We start from the raw sequence: 26,656 nt of genomic DNA on the forward strand, positions 1-26,656 counted from the left end.
TTGAAATCCTCCCGCCTGAGGCGAGAGCTTCCTGGGCGGAGAGCAATGCTAGCCACTGGTGTCCTCGCTCCCTTCACTCGGCCTCTTCTCCCACCTTCCTTAATCCTGACACATCAGGCTGACCTCTGCCGAGAATGAGGCTGCTGCTCAGGCGGACAGGTTCTCCCAACACCAGGCAGAGCTCGCTGGGCACCGGCCGCTTCTGGGGAAGGAACATCAGCCAGAGCCATCAGCCCCTCTCCTCCGGCATCGCTCTCTTTCTGACACTGAGTTGATCTGGGCTGGCTGCTCCACAGCCCAGCACTGGGCAGACTATGTTTTTACCGGGGACTGCCATCTCTGTTTTGAGATATAGGAAGAAACTGATGGAATTTGAATTTGAATTGAACCTCAAATCAGTTCAGAGCAGAGTACTTGAAAGAGTCTTCCGGGAAGTGGAAATGGTATTTGTGCTGTGGTATGTTTTGAGGTTGGTTTTTTGTTTGTTTGTTTGTTTGTTTGTTTAATGTAGTAAAAGTGTCCTGACAGAGCTTTTGTCTTTAAAGCAATCAACGAAATCCTTATAATGCCGCCCGTGTTTCCCCGTGTTTCCTCTCCAGGTATTTAGTCTTCCTGCAGATCAAAAGGGATCTCTACCACGGCCGCCTCCTCTGCAAAACATCCGATGCCGCCTTGTTAGCGGCTTATATCCTTCAAGGTAATGGCTTTTGGCAGGACAAATTCGCTTTTCATGCTAAGTACAGATTTCATTATTGCCATCACCACCGATGACTACTTCTCGGGTACACACAGCTCTATCTAACCAGAAGCAGAGGATTCGAGGGCTTTGCCTGGACGCCCTCGGAGAGGGCTCTGACCGCTCACCCCGCGCTGAGGCCAAGCCCCCGTGCCGGCCCTGCCATCTCGGTGCGCGCCGTCCGCACTGCAGTCAGGGTGTTTTCCCAGCACCCTCTGCTGATAAGTTACCGAGATTGGAGCGGCCTCTGAAGCCACGTTTCCTTTCATGTGAACCTCAAAGAAGTGAAGCACCCTGGAGTCCCGGCACCTGTTGCAGAGCCCTTCCTGCTCACAGTGCTCCACATTGAAAATGTTTCCCTGCAACAAACACATTTCCTAACATGCTAATAAGGTAGAGATGCGTGTGTACTCAGCTGGTGCCCATACTGGGATTTTTCTTTCTTTTTTTTTTTTTTGCAAAGACAGTGGGAAAGATAAGCACCTTCACGTATAATCCCTCTCCTCTCATGAAATGCAAGGGACATCTAGGTGCCACTTCCCAGACTTAGTTTAGTCCTTAGGCCTCACACTGTCACTGACCACAGCACTAAGATGGTGACGTTTCCATCCAAGAATCTGAACGCTTTATTGGAAATCTGTGGATGCGGGGAAGCTACGAAGAGAACCTGGAGAATCCTTGCCGATAGAAACTAACACTGTCCTGGCCAGAGAAATATCCCAGCTGCATGAAGAATGTAAAAGTCAGCCCACTACAACGTGGCAATCCCTTAAACAGGAAGGTCCTGCCAACCCTGAGGTACCCAGAGAGGCCCCTTGCATTGTTTAAGGCGAACCCGGTTCCATCTGCGTTCAATTTTAAACTCTGGTCGTTCCTGCAGTTTACCTGGGCAACCAGATTGAATTTTTCAGTTTTTTTCCTTTAAGGAAACGGTGTCCAGTGTTGATGTCTTCCATGTGGAGCTTTCTAAACAAAGGCATAATGAAGGACTCCACGTCTCGAAGTCACTCTGGACGTTCGGCCCAGAGAAGCCTTTAGTCTCTTCCTCAAAGATAGAAATCCCCGAGTATTTGGAAGCATAATATTCACCTGTGAGGGGAGGGCTCGTTTCCCCTTAGTATTTACTCATCCCTCTGTCCTCCTCTCAGCGCTGGTTGTGGTTCTCACCAGGGAAGGAGGAAGGGCAGCCACAGCAGCTAGAACTTCTTAGCATCCTTCCTCCTCGCATCTCTACGATGCTGCTGTGGAGCACTTCACCTGGAAGGAGCTCGGATCTCATCTCGGAACCCACTAGAGAGCACCGCCACCCCTGCCCCCAAAGATCTCTAAGATCTGATAGCTTAGCAGCTTGAGGACGGACTCCCAGACAGAGCCCCCTGCCCTGCAGGGTGCTGAGAAGCCAGCCCTGGGACCCGTGCTGTGGATCTCAATGGCACCTTCTCATCACGGCCGGTATTCCCTGCTCCACAGTCCTCTCCAGGGGGCCTGATGCCTGCTCAGCTCTCCGTGAATTTTTATTCAAATGGATTTGCTTGGTTTCATTTGATTTGGACGGAGAGTTGAGTTCTGAGTCTGGGTCAGGGCTCATTCATCAGTTCGCTGTGTCCCCACTGAAATCCTCAAAGCGAGATTTCTGACCTGACTCAGGCCCAAGAGGTTCTGCCTTCCTGGTCAAGCTCCCCAGCCCTCGTCTCATAACTGAGTGGAGGAGGGCCATGGTGTAGACCTCTGCTTTCATTGCAACTTGTCTTGCAGTGCCCTCTTGAACACGGGGTCAGCTCTGCTATCTCTTAGGCTTGGCATCAGCCCAGTGTGCACACCAGGGACAGCAAACATGGACGTGCTCTGGAGAGGCATGCCCTCGGCCCGCCCCGCAGCCATGCCCAGGGCCCCTGTCCGTGTAAGTCCCGTGCGGGCGCTGACTCTGTGTTCCTCGTTCGCTGCTTTGCCAGTGCTCACGATTGTTTTCCTCTGCTTCCCTTTTACAAGCGGAGATTGGAGATTATGACCCCGGAAAACACCCTGAAGGCTACAGCTCCAAGTTCCAGTTTTTTCCTAAACATTCAGAGAAGCTGGAAAGGAGGATTGCTGAGATTCACAGGACAGAACTCAGGTGAGTGACACTCAGTCCCAGCTCAGGACACTGACCTTCCGGACTCTGGCTGAGCCATTTCCAGTGGCCCTCTGACAGCACAGCCCCAAACCTCCAAGAGGAGCGGTGTAGGCTGAGACTTAGCGGCCAGAGAAAGACATTGCATAGTAAGGAAAACAGGGAGATTGGCTCAAAGGTACTTGCTTCGCCAAGAAAAATGAGGAGACAGACGTCAAAAGCATGACCTGGCAAAAAGGGGGGGAAAAAAAATGTAAAGGAAACAGCAGAAGGGGGGAAAAAGGATTAGAGGAGGGGTGGCGTGGGAATGTGAAAAATGAGCGAGCCTCCGGCCTCAGTGGAGACGGTGGTCAGGGGGTGGTCAGGGCTCCGGTCAGCGGGTGGGGCGGCACCAGGCAGTGCTGCGGGTGCCCGGAGAGCACTGGGGTCAGAACCCGCATCTCCAGCACGGCCTCCCCCACCCTTCGCAGAGGGAAGGAGCAGAGGAGCAGCTGGAAGCAGGAGCTTGTGCTCCTGGGGTCCTTAATTAACCCAGAATATCCCTAATCTTATCAAATAGCATGAATGCATCCTTTCACTCATATGAAATAGGATTTTCTACAAAGATTGATTAAACACACACACACACACACACACACACACATAAAAAAAATAGCATGTTTGGGCTCCAGATGATGTGGCACACTGGAGCACAGGCTCTCCAAACCGATAAACTATGAAGAAAACCATGATATACGATGGATTGTTGTACGATAAAACTTGCCATTATATTAGTACATTCTACTTCTTAAAAAAAAATCTTTAAAAATGTATGTGTAACTACCTCCCTGGGGAAGAAAAACACCCACATGGGGGTAAAAGATACCTAATGAATATATTAAGTCTAAACTAGTCCCTACCCTGATCTTCCGAACCCCAAAACACAAAGAACAAATCTGCACCTTCATTCAAAGATTTTACCAACATACCAGTCCCCACAGCCTCCTTCGCCTTTGTAAACAGGCCGCCTGCCCACCTGGTGGGGCAAGACTGGCTCCCCACCCTCCCAGCTGCATGGAGACCCCTATCTAAGGTGGGATCCCAGCAGCTTCCCACCCCTCTCCCTGGGCAGGCCAGCCGGCCTCCACCGGCTCCTCCCCTCACTGTTAAGGGAATAGCGGCCCCGTGTGGCAAAGGTCGGGATGCACACGGGCCTGTGTGAGGGCTCAGGGTGCGTTAGGAGATGGCAGGGGTGTGCTGGGGCTCCTCTGAGGCGCTGTCACGAGGGTTTGGGATGTCAGAGCGGTGGGAACAGCCCTTCGGAAACCTGGTAGGAGGTTGGAGATCCCCAGGAAACGATGCCCCTCTGAGGACCCGAGCGGTTTGGGCCAGCTCCAGCCCTGATTGGAGCTCCGAGCCCAGCCCTCGGCTTGCTGCACAGGTATTTCCCAGGCACCTTTCCCAGCCTCCGCACACAGGTGGATGTAGCAGTGTGTGCAGTAAACACTCTTCTTACCCAGGGTCAGCTTCTGCTTCACGCTGTGAAATGTGTCTGAGTCTCCTTTCTCCATCTCTAACGTGAGTTCCTCAACGGCCCAGGCTGGGTGCGCTACCGTCTTGGCATATTTCACAGCAGGCAGCACGGAGGCTGGCACTTGAGGTGCCGATTATTGTTGTCTCTCCAGAGGGACACTCTGGCCTGCTCCTCCCATGGGGGGCTGGTCTCTCTGCCCTTCACACCCTGCCCAGCCCTCCTCACACCGAAGCCACCCCCACATCTGTGGGAGAGCGTCTGCTTTGCCAGGGCTCGGGGGCCCAGGAGAGCCGACGACGGCCTAGGCCACTGGCCTGCATTGAGCGTGAGGGGGAATGACGATGCTAACGGCCCCTGCTTCACACAGCGAGTGCCAGGGCTGGTTTCGTCCTTTGGCTGCTTGTTTCCTTTCTGTAGTCATCACCCTGCGGGCAGACAGCGCTGGGGTGGAGCCTGGGGAGCTCCGCCCTGTCTCCTGCTGCGTCTCGTCACCCTCCGTTCCCATGAGCCCTGCTGGTAAAGGAAGAGGGTTAGGCAGCGCAGGCTGCCTGTTTGCATTTCATAGATATACATAGATATTCAGGGATATACAGGCCCCCTGTTTGCATTTCAGTCTAGATCAGATCACAGAAGAGAAACCCATGGCCCGCAGCCAGCATGCAGATGTGTTTTGTCTGTGCCTGTCGTATTTAAAAATCATGAAACACCACCAAAAAAAAAAAAAAAAAAAAAAATCAGTATCTCTGACTTCTCTTTAAAAATCACATCTAGCCAAACTGGGCCCTGCCTTCCCCGTGACGACAGTGTTGGAGCAGAGAAGCAGCTCCCCCCCTTAGCTGGTGCTGGGCTCCCGTTTGCCAGTCCCCACGGCGCCCTGTGTGCTTCACCCAGCCTGTGCCCTTCACTACGGAGCCTGCCTCTCCCCGAAGACATGGAGGTTCTGGCCCTGGGCTGAAACCTCTGAAGTCGGTCCTAGAGCCGAAACTGATTTGGCTCAATGGATAGAGCATCAGCCTGCAAACTGAAAGGTCCCTGGTTCGATTCGGGTCAAGGGCATGTACCTGGGTTGCGGGCACATCCCCAGTGGGAGGGTGTGCAGGAGGCAGCTGATCAATGATTCTCTCTCATCGATGTTTCTGACTCTCTGTCCCTCTCCTTTCCTCTCTGTAAAAAAAAAAAAAAAAAAAAAAAAATCAATAAAATATATTAAAAAGAAAATAAATTAAAAACTAAATAAATAAATAGAAATAATCAAGTCGGTCCTAGGACCGAGCAGGGAGTGCACGTTGGAAAAACTGTGGTATGAGACTCACCCTGAGCACATCATAATGATTTGGTAGGAGGAGGCTATGGAAACGGGAAACCCTGAAATCATGTTTTCTTTATTCCAGTGGCCAAACACCAGCAACGTCAGAGCTGAACTTCTTAAGAAAAGCGCAGACACTGGAGACCTACGGCGTGGACCCTCACCCGTGTAAGGTAGGGCCCCTCCCCCGTGGGAGGCCGCACTTGCCTCCCATAGAGGGCAGCAGGCAGGCAGGGCCCACCTGCCCCGCTCCCCACCCCTCCCGCCCTGCCGTGGCTGGGTGATGGGCTTCTAGTGACAGATGCCAGAGAAAACGTCTGGATTCCACCCTGCCTAATCTTGTGCTGCCACATCCGTGTCAGAGGGCCGGAGGCAGAGTCCATCTAAGTGACAGATCTGGAAGGGGGGCCCCATTCGGCAGCCGGGGGCAATGGGGTGGGAACTAAGAGGAGGAATGCGGGAGGCCCCCCACGGGAGATGATGGAGGCGGCTCCGTGGAGGCCCACCCTTCCCTCACCCGTAATCTCGTTTCCTCCGGAGCGCGGGTTTTATTGACTGCGGCGGCTAAGCCACTGCGCGGAGGCACATTTAATCCCATTACACGCCTCTCGGGCCGGACGGGAGCGGCCGGGAGGCTCTGCCCGGAGGAGCCGCGGCAATTACTCACACGCGCTGGCGTTTGGGCGATGCGCTCAGGCAGCCAGTCACTGCGGAGAGGAGAGCGGAGGGACCGCGGCCTCCCGGGGACTCTGTGGCCGGGGCCCTGCACCGCACCACCATACCCCGCTCGCCTCGGCACGCCTGTCTCTGCCTCAGTTTCGCCCAGGGTTTGCCCCTGCCTTTTCCCCAGCGGCAGACCCCCGCCCGCGCCCCCAGTAAAACTGATCCTCAGACTGACCTGAGCGAGACAGTATCCCCCGGGAGCAGGAGGCCAGGCACCCCCTTCCTGGTAGGTGCGGGAACATCATCAGATTCCAGCAGAAACTAAGAGAACAGAAACCAAGGAGCCAGTGATGTGGGACGGAGCTGTGTTTCCCGTGGCCTCTTGGCGAGGGGACGGGGCTTTGTACTCGCAGAGGGTTTTACGTGGAAACGGCCCATATAAACTCTGACAACATTCCAAGTCAGAAACCCTGGTCCCCTTCCCCGCCCCCTGCTTCCCCATGCACCCGCATGGCCTCCTGCCAGATAACCCCTGTGTTCTCGGGGGCCAGCACTGTCAGAAGACACATTGATGCCTCTTTGTGAAAGAAAAAAAAAAAAAAAAAAAAAAAAGCATATGGGTATTTATAATTGAATTAGCACGGCTTCCTAAGTAATGCCTCTGCATAACGGCTGTAGTCCAACCTACAGTAACGGCTCAGGTGCTGCCAGCAGAGGAGCCTGCACAGGACTGAGCGAGCCTCAGAGTCAGCCGGCCGAGGCTCCTGCCCTGCTCTCCTGCGTCCTGCAGCCTTTCAAGGCTTTTCCGAGCCTCATTTTCCTCGTCTGTACACAGTGGGCACTCAATAGCTGCACTCTTCCCTGAACTGGCCTCAAAAGACACAGCTGCTTAAACACAGACGTGGTCATCGGGAGGTGCCAGTACTTTCTCTGACTCCAAATCTGCCCTGTCCCCTGCAGGCCACACACAGTGCCCCCTCTTCAGAGACGGGTCCCTGGGCAGGGCTGCCACCTGGCAGCACCCGGTGGGCCGTGGACCTGGGCACAGCTCAGTGACTGTGGGGCTCCTGGCTCCATTAAGTGTGTCCTTCTCAGACTCAGGCTGAAGGGATGGATGGAAGGAAGGAAGGGAGGGAGGGAGGGAGGGAGGAAGGGAGGGAGGGAGGGAGGAAGGGAGGGAAAAAGAAAGGAAGGAAAGGAAGGAAAGGAAAGGGAGGGAGGGAGGGAGGGAGGGAGGGAGGGACAGACATTTGTGACACCTTCGTGGCAGGCCCATGGGAACCCTTTCACATTTTCTCATTTCCTCGTGGTGCCAGCCCTGGGAGGTGGGCGTTATTCTTCCTGGTTTACAGGTGAGAATATCGAGTTCCAGGAAGCCACAATTTCCAAGGCCCCAAGAGGAAGAGCAGGTAGTGGACCTGAAGTACTTCCCATGCTGTATCCGTAAGGAACAGGAGCCCAGGAGACTTCCTCTGAGGACGGGTGGGAGCGCTCAGTGCTGGGCCCTGCGCTTCCTGCTCAGCCGGGGCCCTGCTGCTGCAGACCCGCCTGGAGCCTCTCGGCTCCGCCCATCTCTGGGCCTCGGTGCAGGATTTCCCGGGTGCTCTTGAGCACGAACAGGTCGGGAGCCTTCACCTTGTCGTTAAGTAGAGCCGAGCTGGCAATGTGCTACCCAGCACTGGCCCGGTGTTGCTACAAGGAGAGCTGAAATAAGCCGGAGCGCTTGGGGTAATAAATACTGATGATTTCTATTAACAGAGAGGCAATTACCGGGCCCGGGGAATCTGGGGCACGTAGCCCTAGGGAGGACAGAAGAAGAGGAATCGTTCTCATAATTAAATGGGAGCAGAATGACACGTTGGCGGGGCTCTGTCTCCCGGACTGATTAAGAAGCTGCTGCTCTTCCTGTCGACGCGGACGGTTTCTTTCTGCCGGCCGTGACCTCGTCCGGCCCTGGGACCAGGCAGAGGAGGTCCTGCCGACTCTGGGTGGGACAGGCGGAGGGCGCCTGTAGCTAGCTGGCTTAGATAACGCCAAACGCTGCACGTCCACAAGCTGCCCCGAGCTCTGGGCAGGAGCCCCCGCAGGCCAAGCCTACGGCTGCTGGATGAGGGCAGTGTTGCACCCGTTCCCTAGCCCCGTGGTCAGCAAACTGCGGCTCGTGAGCCACATGCAGCTCTTTGGCTCCGTGAGTGCGGCTCTTCCACAAAATACCACGGCCCGGGTGCATCTATTTTGAAGAAGTGGCGTTAGAAGAAGTTTAAGTTTAAAAAATGTGGCTCTCAAAAGAAATTTCAATCGTTATACTGTTGATATTTGGCTCTGTGGACTAATGAGTTTGCCGACCACTGGCCTAGCCTGACCCTTCTCCAGGCTCCGGAGCCCCCATCCTGTCCTTGCTGGGCCCCGGGACAGGCTGGTTCCCGGGTCTCCGCAGGCCTGGACTGGCCCTCCTGCCGGTAAGGTTTGTGGAATGCTCAGGCCTGTCCCTGTACCCAGCCTGTACCAGCCTTATCACGAGTTATAAAGGGGCCACTCACTGAAGGAACATGCCAGGCACTTATGGGCACTATCTCACTTAATCTCTCCAGTCACACTGCCACGATGTTCTTGTTCTCTTTGGAAGATAAGAATGCCTCTGAAGGACTAGCATGTGCCGAGTCGCTGGTACAGACAGTCCTGGGACTCGAACCCAGCGCCGTCTGTGTCTCATGCTGTGCTTTCCGTTATCACTCGTGGTCTTTCTTCTGGAGAGATGGCGTTTATTTAGGAACAAAGCAGGGCTCTCTGCCAGGGGTGGTAGAGGAGGCAGAGGCCTACGAAAGGAATGAACTCAGAAAAATGGAACCCACGTTCACCATGTGGCTTTATGTCTGTTCTGACAGACCAGGAGAAAACTGATTTCAGCAGGATCTCGGTTGGAGCAGCCGCACAAGTAAAATGTCATTCCTTTGCCCTTAAAATAGGACCATTATTTTCATTATTGAGCTGCCCAGGCTTCTCTCTAAATAAACCCTCCTCCCAGCTAGACAAGTTGCCCCTGACCACAGAGGGGGAATGGAGAGCGGTGATGGCTCACCCTCATCCTCAGGTGGGCCCCTCGTGCTGGGCTGAAAGGAAGAACTTGACTCAAATCAACGAGTTAGCAAGTCTCTGCCACGATTTCCACCTCTGCACTGTCACAGGGTGACACCAAGCCTCTTGCCGGGTGCCTCCTGCTGATGTCCACCCTCGTTTCTTGTGGCCAGGGCTAAGTAGGTTAAAATGGAGTGATTTTCACAGTGGACTTAAAGGTGCCAGCTCCGCACGCTTTCAGAAACGGACGTAAGTGTCTGGAAGAGCATGTAGACTCCTCCTCCCTGGCGAAGTCCGAGGCTTCATCCACCCAGACTGACCCACTGAGAATGCTGAGCCCCTACTCCACCATACCCAGGATGTCCCAGGGGGCAGAAGACCCACCTGCCTCACTGTATCCAGAGGTAAAGCCTAGGAGACAGGGTGAGGTGGCCAGATCTCCCTCCTCCTAAGAACCAGTCAGTGCTGGTCTCCGAAATCCCTTTTCTGGCAGACTGCACACCCGAGGACCAGCCTGTGAGGGGACTGAGTTGACGCAGCTTGGGTTTGCTGGCGGGCTCCAGGAAAGCACCATCAGCCACGTCCTGCCAGTCAGTCATGCAGGCCACCAGACAGAAGCCATGTTTTTGAAGTACACATTATTTCTCATCCTAATTTACAAATGAGAAAACGGAAGTTCAGAGAAGTTAAGTACGTTGCAGAGCTGGGGTCCTAACCCAACACCAACCGCATGAGGATGAAAAAGTGAAAGCAAACGTGTCCCGGCCCGCGGGGCAACAACGGGGGCACGCAGGAACCACCTACGAGAATGAAGCAAACAAGGAACGCGGAAGAATGGAGGCAAGACAAGGTTCTGATCAAGCCTCAACTTTATTCTTTGAAATGGATGTATTTATACAGCAGAAACAAAGGGGGGCAGGGTTGCCTATGCAGAGGGGTCTTTGGCATCTGGCAACACAAGATTGGCTAACTGCCAGGGCGGCGTAACATTCCAAGGTGCAACATTCCAAGGCTGGGCTATCTAGGGGGGGGGGGGGGGGGAGGATCAGGAAGGGGAAGTTGCTAAGCGGCAGGAAGATGCTAAGCGGCAGGTTAATCTTATCTTCTGGCCAAACCCTCAGGGCACCGCATAACTTCTGCTAGAAGGAACTTAATTCTATTAAGACTGAGTTGCTTGTCTCAACTCTGCTGGCTCCCAACACAAACGTGTACCTCCAACTGTGATCGTGAACCACAGTCTCCCGGCTGTGAGTGGATGTGGCGTCAGGCCTGGGTTTTCATTCCACCTCCCAGGTGTCTGAAGGGCCCAGGCCTGTGGGCACCGGTTTCGTCAGGAGGGGAAAGGGACAGGTGACTGTCGTCTGTGTCACTTCTCTCCGCGTCCTCATTTCCTTCTGTCACCTCCCTTGTCCTTTTGCACACAAATCCCAAGGGCAGGTGCCCACGGAGAATGGCCCGTTAGACAGAAGGAACTGGGGACGTTCCAGAGAAGGTGTCGGCGCGGCCGCCTGTCGGTGTTTTCACGCCGGTGCAGACAGGCAGCCTCTCCCTGGGAGCCCGTGCCCCGCTCCTCACGTGCCAGGCGAGCAGCAGACACGCTGGCCACCTCTGCCCCTGCGGACGCCCTTCGTCGGGAACTGGCGCAGGAAAGCCGTTGGGAGCATGGCTCTCTTCATAGGAGAGACAGGATCGGGGTTGGTCCGGGTGCTATTATCACTCATTGGAATGGCGTGGCAGCAAATCGGGGTTTTTTGTCCCCAGTTTGCTCCCAGTTCCAGATCAACCGGTCTGGTCAGGACAGGATGTTCCCTCTAACACCAGCACCAGCCTTCACCGGGAGGCCAGCCCCCAGAGGTCTGGGGGTGCACGTGGGCAGTGCCACGCCGTAACCCGGCATCAGCGCCCAGCTGGGGGGGGACCCCTCCTCCCTTGGCTCGGGGTGATTCCCCAGCCTCTAACCATCGCAGCCCCCACCTTCCCCTTCCGCCCACTCTCCTTCCACCCTGGTTCCCGCAGGTATCACACAGCCCCCCTTTCACCCTGGCCCCCCAACAGGAGGGACTTCTCCCTTTCTGCCCCAGCTTCCCACGCCCTCCCTTCCTAACTAACAACGTTTAAACCCATCAACATCAGGAAAAATAGTAACACGTTAGGTTAACGACGCTCAACAAGCTAAGCGCATCAGTAGCAGCTATACTATTAACGGCACAGCCGCCAGCATGTGTCTGTGCCACTAAGCACAGCCTCCGAGGAATATCCTCGACCCTCACCTTACAGCGAGAAGTCGGAAACACGGAGAAGTGCGGGGCCCCGGCCAGGTCACACGGGCACCGAGAGGCAGCGCCAGACCCTGGGCCTGAGCGGTGGGCCCCGAGCCCATGGCGCTGAGGACGGTGCAGGCGCGCTGTGCCCCGCCACTGCCCACAGGGGTCAGCGGGACAAAATGCAGAGGCCCTTCCCTGCCCACCCTGCGGCCTCCCTTCCTACTCTTCACCCAGGCATCCTCAATCCTCTGCAGGCAGACCTGTTTCCCCTTCTCCCCGCCTTCCTCCCAGGCCTTTCCTGTCACTCGGGGTGCTGGAAGCACCTTCCCCGCTCGCCCCATTGTGCCCTCCCCTCCTGTTTTCCCCCACCTTGTTAGAGCTTCCTCCACTGCAGCCACCCGGCCCCTCTGCCTGCCTCACTGTCTCACACACTCACCTGGTAGGCCTGTCTGCAGGCCTGGTCTGTGAGAATCCACAAGGTCAGATCCCTCCGCAGGCCTCTGCCTTTGGGAACCTCAGTTCAGGACTTCCTGGAATGGAAAGCCCTACCCTCCCTCACCTCTCCCGGCTATTCCCCACCCCAGGCCCCAGCCTGCCCCACCCGCGTCCCTGTCCACCTGCCAGGCTGGCACTGTGTGCAGTGCTGGCGCTCAGGTGTAAGCCGCCACCCAGCGCCGCTGACAGGCAGGACGTGGCTTCACGGTATCTCCTCTCGGGTTATTTTTAAACAGCCTTTCGCCATGCCCATGGTTGAATGACACTGTGCTTGCACCCAAGTGTCTGCATCATGACACACCTGAGGAAAGGACGGTCATAAAAATACAACTCCTTGAACATGTGTTTGCAAAACATGTGCTTAGTGTATTCCCTGGGCACAGATGCTCACCCCTGTACCCCCGAGGCTAAGAGACTTTTAGGGGAAGGCTTTGCTTAAGGCTCACGCAGTCCTGCAGAGGCTTCTCTTCTGGAGAGCCCCCCGGCCAGGGCCACCCTCGTGTGCCCACGCCCTGCCTGGCCCTGACTCCACGGCACCATCTAAGCCGCGGCCCAGGCAGCCGTCCTGCACGCACATCTGGCCAGCGTTCTGCCATGATGTCCTGGCCCCCGGAGCGCACCCTGACAGCAGGTGCTCACCGGGGGCCCCTGCCACAAAGCAAGCTCCCCTGAGAGAGCATCACCGCCCACCAGCTCTCGGTGCCCCGCCCCAAACCGGAAAAGACCGGGCCCTGGGGGAGCACACCGCCCACCGGAGGGAACACGACCTGCACCCTCTCCCTGCTTTGCTCAGCGGAACCTCAAGCCTGGTGCTCCCTGTGGTGAAGGGGACCAGGCGGCCTCATGGTTGGTTCAGGCCCCATCGGGCCGGTGACGCCGGTCCTCCTGGCCAGCTGCCTACCTTCTCTTCCGCTAAGCTTTCCCGGGGGGAGCCCAGTGTGTAGGGGCCATCACAGCTGCCATATTCGTTCATCCTTTCTCTCCCTCCCTCTGGCTGCCCCCTCCCTCCCTCTCCCCTTCTCTCCTTCTGCAACAGCTTTTTTTTTTTTTTTAATATATTTTATTGATATTTTACAGAGGAAGGGAGAGAGATAGAGAGCTAGAAACGTCGATGAGAGAGAAACATCGACCAGCTGCCTCTTGCACACCCCCTACCGGGGATGTGCCGGCAACCAAGGTACATGCCCTTGACCGGAATTGAACCCGGGACCTTTCAGTCCACAGACCGACGCTCTATCCATTGAGCCAAACCGGTTTCGGCTGTAACAGCTTTTTGAGATATAATTCACATATCATAAAATCCATCCTTTCAAAGTGTGCATATTCACAGAGTTATGCGACCATCAGCACTACCTAATTTTAGAACGTTTTTATGGTTCCAAAATTAGATAGTTCTAAAATTAGGCCTGGGGCTGGAGCCGATGTTAGAAAAGCCAAGTCCCCGTGAGAACTAAGACCTTGGGACTATCCCCCGCTGAGGGCCATGGCGTCTGCAGGGAGGCCTCCTCCCTCAGCTGCTCTTGGTGTTCCTGTGAGCTGTCACTCCTGTCTGCCCTTCCCCACAGCCCCTGGCAACTGGGAGCCTTCTGTCTCAATGGATCTGCCCATCCTGGGCGTTTCATATACATGAAATCATATAACGTGTGGTCTTCTGTAACTGGCTCCTTTTAGCATAGCGTGTCCAAAGGCTTCAGCGTGTGTCAGCGCTTCATTCCTTTTTACTGCTGAATATTCCATTGCATGGATGTGCCGCCTTGTGTTTGATCAGTTGATGGATATTTGGGTTGTTCCCACTTTCTGGCTGTTATGACTATTTAATCCTGCTATAAACATTCGTGTACAAGTTTCTGTGTGAATATATGTTTTCCATTCTCTTGGGTGCATACTTAGGAGTGGAATTGTTGGGCCATAAGGTAGCTCTGTGTTTAACAATCAGAAGAATTTCCAATCTGATTTCTAACGTGCCTGTGCCACATTACCATCCCATCAGCAGTACGCGAGGGTTTGTCATGCCCACTGGATGTTCACAACAGCCTCCTAAGATTGGTATCATTATAACCTACAACTCCTAGTTAAGGGCATGGAGGCTCAGGGACGGTAAGTAACTCGCCCTTGACTTCTTCCCTCTGTGCCCTGCTGCCGAGCAGCAGCCTGGGTCACCCTGCACAGCTGTTCCTCACCCTCGCCGCTCCCACCCTGATGAGAAGTCTTCCTGTTGCAGGATGTGTCCGGAAATGCCGCGTTTCTGGCCTTCACTCCTTTTGGATTTGTGGTTCTTCAAGGAAACAAGAGGGTCCACTTCATTAAATGGTGAGGATCTGCTTTCCCAGGGCAGGCTTTCTGCCCGTCACCGGCTGGGGAGGGCTGTGGTGCCCGTGTCCTCTGTCTGTCAGCGGGCAGTGAGGGTTCTGAGTCCCTCCAGCACCTTGCAACCATAAACGCTGCCAAAGGCATTGGTCTCTCCCGGGGGATCCTGTTCTCCCAGGGGGTTGTTCCTGGGAGCCAGCCGCCTCCAGAGGAAGAAAGGGTGTAGAGAGGTGGTTTCTGGGAACGATGAGAGGCCGGGGCTGGAGCCGATGTTAGGAAAGCCAAGTCCCCATGAGAACCGAGATCTTGGGACTATTCCCTGCTGAGGCCCTGGCATCTGCATGGATGCCTACTCCCCCAGCCGCTCTCCTAAGGAGGGGCTCGCAGTGGGCAGATAGGAGTCACCCTGTTGCTCTGGAAAACCCCCTCCTCGGGGGCCCTGCCTGCTGTATCTCCTGTCCCTCTTGAGGAGTTAGGTGTCCTCAGCCTCCAAGAGTCACAACCCCAATTTTCCTCCCTTCTTCTCCCTCCCCTTCTAACAGGCAGGAGACACTCTGAACCGCCACTTCTCTGCCTGTTTGGGACCTGTTCTGCGCGTGGCTCAGAGCCAGCGCAGTGCAGACTCTGGCTTGTTGACGGACTTTGGCCCTAAGAGACCTCTCACCTCATCTAACCATGTTGCTATTCTACTGAGCCCCTGTGATGTCTGTGCCTCCTGGGGCCTCAGACGGCCACGTCTAAGCTGGCAGCTCCTCCCCTCCCTTGGGCCTGGGCAGGTGGCTTTCCTCGGAGGCAAAGCTCAGCAGGAGAGCCTGCTCCTGTCCGGTTTCCTTTGCCATCTCCAGAAGGGCTCGTGGGAACTGAGGACACAGCGGCTTCCTGACGAGCTTTCCGCTGGGGGAACTGCAGGGCATCCGTCCTCCTGTGTGCCCCTCAGCTCCCGCGCTGACCTCACACACACACACACACACACACACACACACACACACCTTTCCGCCCTGTTGTTCCTGTGAAGCCCAGCGATGAGTGAAACGCCTCTGACACCAGCTCCCACTGGCCTACCCACGGGCTCTCTGGGTGAAGATGGTGAGGGTTTGGGGTCCAACAGAGCACTTTTCAGAAACAAGACAACCAGGGTCAGGCCGCCCTTCTCCCTCCCAGTGAGGAGCACCTGCTGCCTGGTGCCCCTTAGCGAGCCCAGATGCTGGCCACACTCTGACCAAGGCAGCCACCTCATGAGGGAGGACACACCTGTTACAGGGACCTGCATCCCTAAAGTGTCCCTCCTTCAGAAGCCCCGATGGGCACTGGTTCTCCCAGACCCTTTCCCCTCAGTCTGCAGGCAGTCTCCCCTCCCTGAGGTCTCGGCTCTAACAGATGTAAACCCCACCTCACTTCCGAGAGAAAACGCTTACTCCCCTGTCTTTCTCGTTGAGGCCTAGATGACCTGTGTGCCTGTTTATATGTGAACTGATATTTATTGTCTTACGTGAGAGATGGATGGGTCGGAAGGGAATCAAACAGGGAAGGGATATGCTGCGTCCTGGATTAGCGTGGAACCAGCTCTCATCCTGGCCCCCGCCATGATTTTCAGGGAACAAGTGACCGCCCTGTGGCCCCTCAGTTTTGTCTAGTACAATGGCCGCCAAACAGCGGCTCGCAAGTCACATGTTGCTCTTTGGCCCCTTGAGTGTTCTAACGCCACTTCTTCAAAATAGACTCGCCCAGGCCGAAAACCGACTGCTGCCCATGGGCCACGAAATTTCCATCGCACTGTGTGTGCGTGCCTGCACGTGGTATTTTGTGGAAGAGCCACACTCAAGGGGCCAAAGAGCTGCTCGTGGCTCGCGAGCCGCGGTTTGCCGACCACTGGTTTAGTAGTAAACTGGGTACATGGTTCTCACCACCTTCCCTGGAACGCTGAGGAAACCTCCCTACACACTGCCGAGGGGAGGAGCTGAGTACGGGCACCTGTGCCCGGCAAGACCTCCATGGGGGCCTCTGTGGGTAGAACAAGGATCTGCCCCCCTGTGAGGCTGAGGGCCTTTGGCTCCGGGGGGCAGCCGCGTCCGGCAAACGGAAGGAAGGGAAGCACGGCCAACACTGAGGCCTTGTTCTCTGGCTCTCAGGGACAGCCACCCAGGACCCCGGTCATTTTTTCATTTTGTAAATGTAACCTAGGCTGCAAGCAGTCTGTGGAGGTGAGGGCTAAGCCGTGCCATGTACAGTAACCGTGTCACTTCTTCTGATCTGTGTCTGTCCCACGGGTGACGTACCCCAGCACCCTGTTTGCCTCTTTTACTGCAGCCATTCACTGGGCTGGTGGCTTCAAGGATTTTTCTACAAAACCCCCTAAGCCCCTTTCCCGGTCAGTAAGCTGCATGGCTGTTCATGTAATCTGTTCTCTCTCTGGTATGTTGTCCCGCCCCCTCCCCGAGATCATCTGACATTTGTCTGCACCCAACTGCATTCTCCATCCAGTGGCACAGTCACCCGAAAGACTCAGCTCCCTCAGAACCTGGTCGCATTGTCTTCCATTATTTGCTGTATCTTGAACTTCGGCCTCATCAGCTACTGTGGCATCGTATGTGTGACAGTCCCACCTGGATAATGCACCTGTGTTAGGAACCAGACCCTAAAACGGCCCGGCACCACCCTACCGAGACTCTCGCCCCATGCCAGGGCCCCCTTCCCTGCCGCTGTCGGGGAGCCTGAAAGCCTCCCGTCACCCGGTTAGAGTCTGACCAGAAAACTGTGGATTGAACTGTTTCAACAACTGTTCTCTAAGGCCCCCGCACTGCCGTCTTGTTTTAGTTCTGATTTCGGCTAAGCCTGAGTCTGTGCCCGGAGCCCCTCCCAGGTGGGGTGGGCTGTGCATCTGCAAGATGGGACTGTGAGCAGGCAGCCCACAGCGAGGTGACGGCTGCTGTCTTTGTGCTTCTAGGAACGAGGTGACCAAGCTGAAATTTGAAGGGAAGACTTTCTACTTGTATGTAAGTCAGAAAGAGGTGAGTGCCGGCTTCCTTCTTTCTGGGAAGGCTAGGGGACCAGGATGGCTCCTGACGGCCAGGGCTGAGCCAAAGTGCTCTGTCCAGGCAGCGCTATAAGCCCCAGCAGGCTAAGCCAAGACCGAGGTCCAGACCTGGAGGTGAGGGAAGGAGAGGGGGTGAGGCCCTGGAACACAGGGCTTCCTCAGGGATGCTGATGAAGCCCAGAGGTTCCATGCCTCCAGGAAATGCAGAATAGCATTCTTTTGCTTCCATATGAAAACTCCAAGAGAATAAATGCAAAAGAAGAAAGGGGCCGTTTTAAATGAGTGCCACGTTCTCTGGTGAGGGCTTTCTTGGTTCTGAGACTTTCTCACTGGCCCTGCCGGATGTGAACTTACACAACTGAGCTCTGCCCCGGGGTCCCCAGGCCTTCTCTTCCAACTAGCCAGCGGCCAGGCAGCCCCTCCCCCATCTGCAGCCTGGGAGAGCCATGGGAGCCAGCCCCCAGTCAGCTCCTGGGTCGGTGTCCTGGTCTACGTCACCCTTCACTTCTCCACCCCCACTCAGCTGTTTCTATGTGGGGGCTTCTTTTGTAGGAAAAGAAAATTATTCTCACATATTTTGCTCCAACTCCAGAAGCCTGCAAGCACCTCTGGAAATGCGGGATTGAGAACCAAGCCTTCTACAAGTGAGTAGACAACACAGGGTATGGGACGTCATTATCAGAGTCAATGCGGGGAAAGCTGCTCTCAGAGGAATGATGGACAGGAAGCTTTCAGAAATGTGACGTGAGACGATGAGGCTAGCTTCCTTATAAAACTCAGACCCCTTTTCAGGTGTCTGGGTGTCCCCCCTGGAGGGACAGAGCTGAGATCTGGAAATGTGTTTCAGTAGAATTGCCCAGTTGTGATGTCCTTGGGCAGCCCTATGTGCCAAAGCAGTTGTAGGTTTTCAGAGTGAGGCTTGGACCAGGAAAAGCCCATAGGTGCCTGACTCAAATCAAACTGGCCCCCTGGAGCCGGTCGGAGCCCTAATTCAGCTCAGCATACAACAGCTCCGTGGAGCAGGCTCACCCAGAGCAGATCCCGAAGTCTTAGACCCTGGGCCCATTCCCCAGGGAGTGACCTGGTGCTAAGCTGGCATGGATTCTAGCCCTTCCCGGAGTGTCAGTGCCATAGGTGGGCTTGGTGCCCAGGAGCCTGGGATGGGGTAGCTGGAGGGAGCCAAGGACTTGTCTGGTTCTGAGAAGCCCACTTTGGACCAAAGGGCATCTTTGCTTACCAAAGGATTTTGTCAAGTATTTGAGGGGTTTGTGCTTAGTTTTCTTTTCTTAAAAGAATATATTTTTATTGATTTCAGAGAGGGAAAGAGAGATAGAAACATCAATGATGAGAGAGAATCACTGATTGGCTGCCTCCTGCATGCCCCACTACTGAGGACCAAGCCCACAACCCTAGCATGAGCCCCAACGGGGAATCAAACTGTGGCCTCCTGGTTCATAGGTCAGCGCTCAACCACTGAGCCACCACGACCGGGCTGTGCTTGGTTTTCTTTAAGAAAGTGGTCATAAAGGTATTAGGGAGCAAAGAAATAGCCAACTGAGAAACTGGAGTGATGCCAGATAGAGTATGTTTCACCAAAACCCTTGGTCTTGTTTTGAAAATAGAATGCAATGATTTATGCTTTAATAAGCTGTATCTTAATCAGGACGACGTAAGACAAAAGGGTATGGTACGTGTTCTGCCAGAAAGGCCCTTGTTCTTCCTCCAGTAACCGGAGGAGAGAGCAGCGTAGGGGACGGAAGTGGGGGTAGCATCCTTCTTCCCAGTGAGCAGACTCTGCTACCTACTGGCTATTGTGGGATGCTGGCCAGCAGAGCTGGTCTCCCCCGTTACTGTGACCACAGCCCCAGACGTCGTTTCTTGGGCAGGCTTTCTGAGCTGCTGAACAAGTTCTACGCATCTGATACAGAATAGGGGATGAACTGAATGGATGGCCTGAATTCTAACCTGAGTTGTCTTTATTCTTCTCGTCTAAGAGAAGGCACTTGGAAAAGACTTTTGCAGGGTCAACATGACCCTCCTGTTCAGTCCCTGGTATCCAAGGGGAGCCAAGCAGACATTTCAGCACCATTACTTTTCTCTCTGTGTGATGGGAACAGAACTGTGCTTCTGAACCTGTGGCCAGACTCAGGCTCTGAGTCTTCCCCCTTGGACCTCCAGACCTAGTTCGCCCTGCCAACACCCACAGTGGACACCATGGTCGTTCTTCACTGTTTGTCATTAACTACTCACCATTCTAATTAGTGTTAGAAGTCAGATCTCCAGGGTCTGATCTCCAGATGCTCGAGTGTCTAGCAGCGGCTACTTGGGCCTCTGAGCATCTCTCATTCGCAGATTCCTGCCAGTGCCCAGTGCTATGAAGGGAGCCAGGATGGACTCAGGAATGTGCCTGGGCAGGAGGGCAATGGGCTGAGCCTCAGAGTCCTGAGTTAGGTGGGCGGGTGACTCTCAGGAACTGTTCACGGACTGTGGGGACAGCTCCCTAACTATTCACTGCCCCGACATGGCAGAGGCTTCAGACCTCGCTGAGTTTCTGGCAGAGGAGCAGTGTGGGCACCCAGACATGTTGTGGCTAAGTTGGGTCTTGGAAGACTTCACTCTGGGCAGCTCTGCCTACCCTTCCTTTTCTAAGTGGGATCAGAGAAGTCACCCAAAAGGACATTTTACAGTGCCCGTGGCGTCCCTGAGTCTCCACATCAACTATTTCTACAGCCTGGAAAGGGAGGTGAACGGGGTTTGGGGATGAGAGAATGGTTCCAAGTTTAAGTCAGTGATGGAACTTTTATTGAAGTTAGGCTAGCTTCTGCATTCCAGGACTTCTCAGAGTCTTTACTGTGATAATACACTTCAGGGCTCTCCAAGGAAGAGATGGAATAGGAAGGCAGTCACCTAGACATGAACGCGAATCACCAAATACTAGGACCGGAAAGGTCTCCTGAGGCCACAGAGTCTCAGCTCCATTAGTTTATAGGTAAGAAGATGGAGGCTAAAGAGAAAAAAACTCTGCCTAGCTGAGATCCAGTGGGTGGCCTTCTATTATTCCCCCAGATCATCATCCCTAACATTTATTCTCTCAGTCTCCCAGGTGAATCCCTCACGCTGACATAAAAGTGGGGTTCAGCCCTAGTCAGTTTGGCTCAATGGATGGAACATCAGCCCATGCACTGAAGGGTCCCCAGTTTAATTCTGGCCAAGGGCACACATCTCAGTTGCAGAATCGTTCCCCAGCCCTGGTCAGAGACATGTGGGAGGCAACTAATGATATCTCTCTCTCTCCCTCCCTCCCACTCTCTCTAAAACACATCAATGGGAAAATATCCTCGGGTGAGGATTAACAAGAAAGTGGGCTTCAATATGCCTGTGCCTGGCACTGAGGCTGTGAACAGGGCCCCCAAGTCCAAGGAGAGGCAGAGACCCGCAGGGCTGGGAGGGCTTCCTGCTGTGGAAGCGGCTGGGAGGGCGCCGTTTGGCCCAGGAGACGTCGCAGGCCGCCTGTCACACGGGGCTTTGTCTTGCTGCAGGCTGGAGAAGTCAAGCCAGGTCCGCACAGTGTCCAGCAGCAACTTATTCTTCAAAGGGAGCCGGTTCCGATACAGGTAAATAGTGACCGTAAGTAACCGTTATGGACCTATTTTCAGACCCTTCCTTCCAGAACAATGACTCCGTGGTCCTTCCCCTTAAGGACAAAGAAGCTGGAAACCTCCAGACAAGCCTGAGGTTCCCATCAAAGTCTGTCTCCTCGCCTTTGTTCTTTCCCTGCCTGCAGCTGGGTCTGAAGGGTTTTAAATGAGTACTTCTGTCCTTACAATAGCAGCACAATAAGAACTATAACAGTAATTCTTCTCAGGTCTGTCTAAAGATTTCTCTCTTTTTTTTTTTTTTGCAATATTTTTGGAACATCCTGGACAATGAGGAATCATTCCTACCGTATTTTTCGGACTATAAGACGCACTTTTTCACCCCCAGAAGTGGGGGGGGAAAGTCTCTGCGTCTTATGGTCCAAATATAGCCTACACATATACTTTAAAAAAAAAGTTTTTTTACTTGCCCAGCTCTGTGTGGTCTGTGTGTGCTTGCCCGGCTCTAAAATGGTTCTAAATGCTGCTGTTTACTTTACAGGGTTGATTACATGTGTTTATGACTGTGATGTTGGGTTTTAATGCACATAAAATATTTTAGGACACTATTTGTTTCAGAATCTTTTTTTCTTCATTTCCCTTCTCTAAAAACTGGTGCGTCTTATGGTCCGGAGCATCTTATGGTCCGAAAAATACGGTAAATGAGAATGAGCCAAAGGACTCCAGAGATTGAGGGCCCTCTAAGATCAGCTTGCTTGCGGGGGGTAAAGTTCTCTCCCGGTGGCCTGAACACTGGGAAGGGGTGGGCCAGAGGCCGTTTGTCAGTTCAGCCGCAGTGATCTGAGAGCCTGGAGAGGAGCTTCGTCCGGGGACGCTGCCTCACTTCTTGCTGCTGTTTTATTATCATACTTCCTACAGTGGCCGAGTCGCAAAGGAAGTCATGGAGTCGAGTGCCCAGATCAAACGGGAGCCGCCCGAGATCCACAGGTAGGCTGCCAGGGGCTTCCCCTGAAAGCAGTCCAGCTCAGGTCCCGGGACTTCCAAAGAGCCAGCAGGTGGAGTAACGTGAAGGTTCTGGCCACAGTGGCTTCCACAGGGGAAAGGAGAGGAGGGCAGAAGCGGTGAAGAGAGCCATCCGGTGGAATGGAGAACAGGGAGGGAGAGCGGGCCAATGCAGACAGCACGTCAGGTCCAGGGGCCTTCCTGGGTGATTCTGTACTGTCCTCCCAGGCCCTGAAATCAGTCATACACCACGGAGGACATGTCCAAGCACCAAGGTTTCACTGGTTGTGGAATCAGTTCATTACGAAAGCCAGGGATAGCCCCACACCCCACTCACACCCCTCGCACACAGGTTCTGAGATCATGCTCTGTGCATACGTGTCCAGGAGCCCGTCTCCTAGAACCCAGGGAGACCCAGAGAGAAGACTGGCCAAGAGAGCTAGCGTTTGTCCACCAGCCTGACCTCTGGGAGTGGGAGCATTGCCTGGCCCTTTCCACAGAGCCCCTGCCACCGCTGATGGGAATCAAGGGAGCACTGATTACCCCGGGGCAACACCCTGCTCTGAAGCCAGTGGCACCATTGCCACTCTAAAGGCAGGCTCTGGTGGGTGTGGGGCATAAGGTGTATCTCTTGACTGGGATCCAAAAGCAGGTATTAAAGATTTAAAAAATAAATAAATAAATAACTTCCAACGACCAGACAATTGTAGTAGCCACTCCTCAACTCAGAGTCCTGACCACCGCTACCTGCACACTCAGCTGTTCTTTCCCTTGGCCCTCAGAGCTGGGATGGTTCCCAGCCGCAGCTGCCCCTCCATAACCCACGGCCCCCGGCTGAGCAGCGTCCCCAGGACCCGGAGAAGGGCCGTTCACATCTCCATCATGGAAGGTAAGCGTGAGCTCTGGAGACGGAAGGTAAGAGGACCACAGATTTCTCCGAGGTGTGACTTGGACCAGCTCCACTCGGGGACTTAAAAAGCAGTGAGTTTGCTCTGGACAAAGCAGCAAGTTTCTCCAGTGGCAGGGAGGCAGTTTCACCCAGCGGAGGGGCACGCAGGCTGTGTCAAGAGAAAGGGGATCCCCCGCCCCCAGCCCCGCTGAGCTGTCTAACCCAGGAGGGTGTGGACCTGAGAGTATTTGGGGTAGACCTTTGGGAAACATTGCTTTCCATCCAGAGGCTTTTCCGGATCTGACCCATCTCCACGGCTTCAGTGATCAGCATGGCCTGGGGCAGTGAACCAAAAAATAAAAAACTCTTGGTTCTGAAGCATTCCAGTAACTGCTACCACCTCCACTTCAGTGGGTAGAAGCCCACCCTCTTGCTCTCTGAATTCTTTAACATTATCTTAGGAAACCCAACATGCCCATCTCTCTCAACCCTTCTCCCCCTTTGGAGTACGTGGAGGTAGAGAGACAAAGTCTGTGTATCTTCAGAACTAGATACCCCAGCAGCCTGAGGGACACCGCTCCCGTGTGTGGGTACTTAGTGGTGGTAGACTAGGAACCGTGCCCTCCTGCTGTTGCTCCTGCCCAGCTGGCCCTGCAGGCTGGATGCGGGCATACACTTCCCATTCCCGATGAGGACGGTTTGTAGGATCTCAGAGCTCAAGCGGCAGGATTATTTCAAACTTGTTTCTGTCTTGGAGGCTGGGCAGGGGAGGCCCTTTGTCTTTTCTGAGCGAAGGCTGCTGCCTGTTAATGAAAACCGAGTTAGAAAGGACGTCTCTCTCGGGAGGACCTCTGGTTTGTGTCAGTGGCTCTGCACCACCGGAGCCTGGTTCTCTAGGGGCTGAGAACCTGGCTGGGCAGCCACCACCCAGTGCCTTCATCCTCGGAGTCTTGGTTGTTCCGTTTGTGAACAAGAGGCACCTCCCTAGCCGTGGCTGCAGGGAAGCTGGGGGGGCGGGGGGGGGGGGTGCCAGAGCACGCTGGGCGCCGGGCGCAGAGCCTGGGCAGGAAGGCCAGGATGAGGTCTCAGCAGAGCTCAGCTGCGGGCTCTCTGGGGCGGGGGTTTACCCTCCGAGCTGCTGCCCCCCCCACCCCCCGTACAGTGGGGTGTGAATGTGGAAGGTGCCTTGTAAACTACCCAAGTACAATCGCTACGCAAGGTGTGGAGTTACTGAGGTCCATCATCAGACACAACAGCCCGCGTCTCTCCCCCGTGGGGCTGAGCAGAACGGAGTGCGGCTCCCCTGGTCCCTTTTCTTTTGGGTGTTCCCCTCAGGAAAGTGGAGGGATTTTCTCCCCCCCTTTTGAGGAAATATAACTTTTTTCCTCCTATGTGTCCCCTCTCCCCATCCATCCTGAGGCTGACGCCACCAGGTTCATCCCAGGGTAGGATGGGACACAGCCCATTGCCAGCCCGAGCCGCCGCCTCGCACTTCAGAGCCACTCAGCCAAAGCCCGGTGTCTGTGTAGCTTCAAGCCCTGAGTTTTCTGCACAGCCCGATGGCCCTGCCCTCGGCACCGTTCCCTGCCCTCTCTGCCTGTCACCCGCTGAGAGGCCCGTGGCCCTAACACGGGCCTCAGGGAACCAGCTGCAGGCTGGGAAGCATGACTTTTTATGGCTCTAAGTGCTTCCGACTGAACCCAGTGCCCTGATAACACGCGCCTCTTGAGCTGCTCCTTCCCGGCAGCTCAGCTGCTCTGCGGCTCATGGAGCCGACCTCCCGCCAGCCCGGGAGGCTCCGCGAAGGGGCTGCCATGGGCTGAGATCAGCACCCATCTTCTGTCCCGGCGGGGTTTCCGTCCGTTCCCTCCGTCCCTCCCTGCCCGGCTGGTTTCCATGAAGAGACAGCTGGTTCCCACGGAAGAGGCATCGGCTTTCCGGGGCTGCCATGGGGAAGAGTCTGATTAAGATTCACACCCGAGTCCGCGTGGAGCTGCGGCTGACTAATCACTGCCTCCGGCCCCTGAGCGTGCGCGTCCTGAGGATGGGGCCCCGGCTGCAGGGCAGGCTCCTGACCGCTGTGCCCCCCAGCCCTCTGGGCGCCACCTCTGGGCAAGGCCATCAGCTGCAGCACCTCCAAGGTAACAAAGCAGTTCTCTGCTGTGCTGTGCCACTCGCCCAGATCCCACCCACCTTTTCCCCCCAGAATAACAGGTTTGATGGAGGGGCGAGGCAGGTGGTGGTTGACAGTGACACCTGAAGTCTGTACAGAACTAACCTGGCAGAGGGGTGACACGGGTGAGGTCTGGTGAGGGAACAGACGACTAACATTTACGGAGTAACTCTGTGTGTCAGACATTACTAGAAACTCATGCATGTCCATTATCTTGTTTTCTGAGAGCACCAACAATTCAGTACAATGTGGCTGCTGGTGTCCTAATTCGTGCTTTCTGATGTCACAGACTTTGCCTCTCTCCTGCCCGGGCTTAGGGCTAATCTGCAGGCCAGGCTAAGCGTGCACTGAAGTGGCTTCTGGTTGCTAAGCCGGTCAGCCTCGGGCAGTCAGAGCTGTCCTTGAGGGAGCAGCCCCAGGAGAGGGTGTGAGATGCCCTGTGCAGGGGGCTGAGGCTCCAGAGAAAAGGGGACAAAGGAGTGTCTGGGGAAGGAGCTGAGCCAGCACCATGTGTAATGAGGGTCTGAAGGTTTCTGTTTTATCGGGGATCCCACACACACGCGTGGGTACCTATTCCTCAGGCTGCGCGCGCACAGGGGAGATCGGGGAGGAGTGCTGGGGAGGCAGAGACCAAAGGAGCGTCAGGAACAGGAACGGGCTCTTAATGTCACATTATTGAACAACAGCTTCTGGGACAGTTAGGACCTAAATCTAAGGAAGGTGCCGGCTGCTGACTTACTAATTCATCCTGCCCACTGCCCCACTCCCCATAATCCAACTGCATGGATTTCATTAGCACCATCAACTAGAAAGATGCTTGGATTCTCCCCTTGCCTTTGCCATTAGCAACCAACCAGACTTTAGGAAAGTTCTGTAACCTCTCACCCTCACTACTTCATGGAGTTGTTAAAAGATAAAATGGCAGTGCTTTAAAAAGTTTAAGGCATTATACGAATTTAAGATTTTAGCATAGGAACAAAGAAAATATAGCTAGGGCCACAAGGAGACCGTTGGGCTTTTGAACTAGCCCTGGACCAGAAAACCCCCCTATCAGCTGTTAGGCCAAGCCTTTCCCCGTCTGGGGCAGTCAGAGTCCATTTCCGAGCAACAGAAGGGGACTGCTTCTCTTGTCATGGGCCACAACGGCAGGGAGAGCCACTCTGGCACCGCCAAGACGGCCAGGAGTGGGAAATGCAGATGTTGAGCCTGAAACAGGATGCCGTCCCCTCGTCAGCACTGTGATGTGAGCCTCCGGGGACTCTGAGCCCATAGCCTCTGGGCTGCTGGGGTGCGGGAGTAGCTGGCTCCTGTTTTTCCCCACCAGAGGTTGAGCCCTGGAAAGAAATGCTCCATCCGGGAAAATAAAGAGATAATGGGTAGCTTTAGGGGCCACAGACCCTTCCTCCTAAAAAAAAATGTAAGAGAATTTCCCCCCTCACCCAAAGTTCGCTCTTCTGCACTCCGGAGTGTCTGAAATAGGGACTCGGCCTATT

General features: G+C 54.8%; 1 protein-coding gene across 5 annotated transcripts in view; it reads left to right on the top strand.

Annotated features, from left to right (window-relative positions):
- The window catches only part of FRMD5 (FERM domain containing 5), a 263,050-nt gene that overhangs the window by 233,793 nt on the left and 2,601 nt on the right, over positions 1-26,656 (top strand). For all 5 annotated transcript variants that reach the window (XM_045583148.1, XM_036443779.2, XM_036443770.2 and 2 more), the window contains exons 5-13: positions 600-697; positions 2,726-2,849; positions 5,751-5,838; positions 14,384-14,472; positions 17,414-17,477; positions 18,056-18,147; positions 21,043-21,117; positions 22,018-22,086; positions 22,884-22,990. In XM_045583148.1, the coding sequence (XP_045439104.1) occupies positions 600-697; positions 2,726-2,849; positions 5,751-5,838; positions 14,384-14,472; positions 17,414-17,477; positions 18,056-18,147; positions 21,043-21,117; positions 22,018-22,086; positions 22,884-22,990 (806 nt within the window). The remainder of the gene's footprint in view (positions 1-599; positions 698-2,725; positions 2,850-5,750; positions 5,839-14,383; positions 14,473-17,413; positions 17,478-18,055; positions 18,148-21,042; positions 21,118-22,017; positions 22,087-22,883; positions 22,991-26,656) is intronic.

The sequence above is a fragment of the Pipistrellus kuhlii genome, unplaced genomic scaffold (assembly GCF_014108245.1).
Source record: "Pipistrellus kuhlii isolate mPipKuh1 unplaced genomic scaffold, mPipKuh1.p scaffold_m20_p_1, whole genome shotgun sequence".
In the NCBI taxonomy this organism is placed as follows: Eukaryota; Metazoa; Chordata; class Mammalia; order Chiroptera; family Vespertilionidae; genus Pipistrellus; species Pipistrellus kuhlii.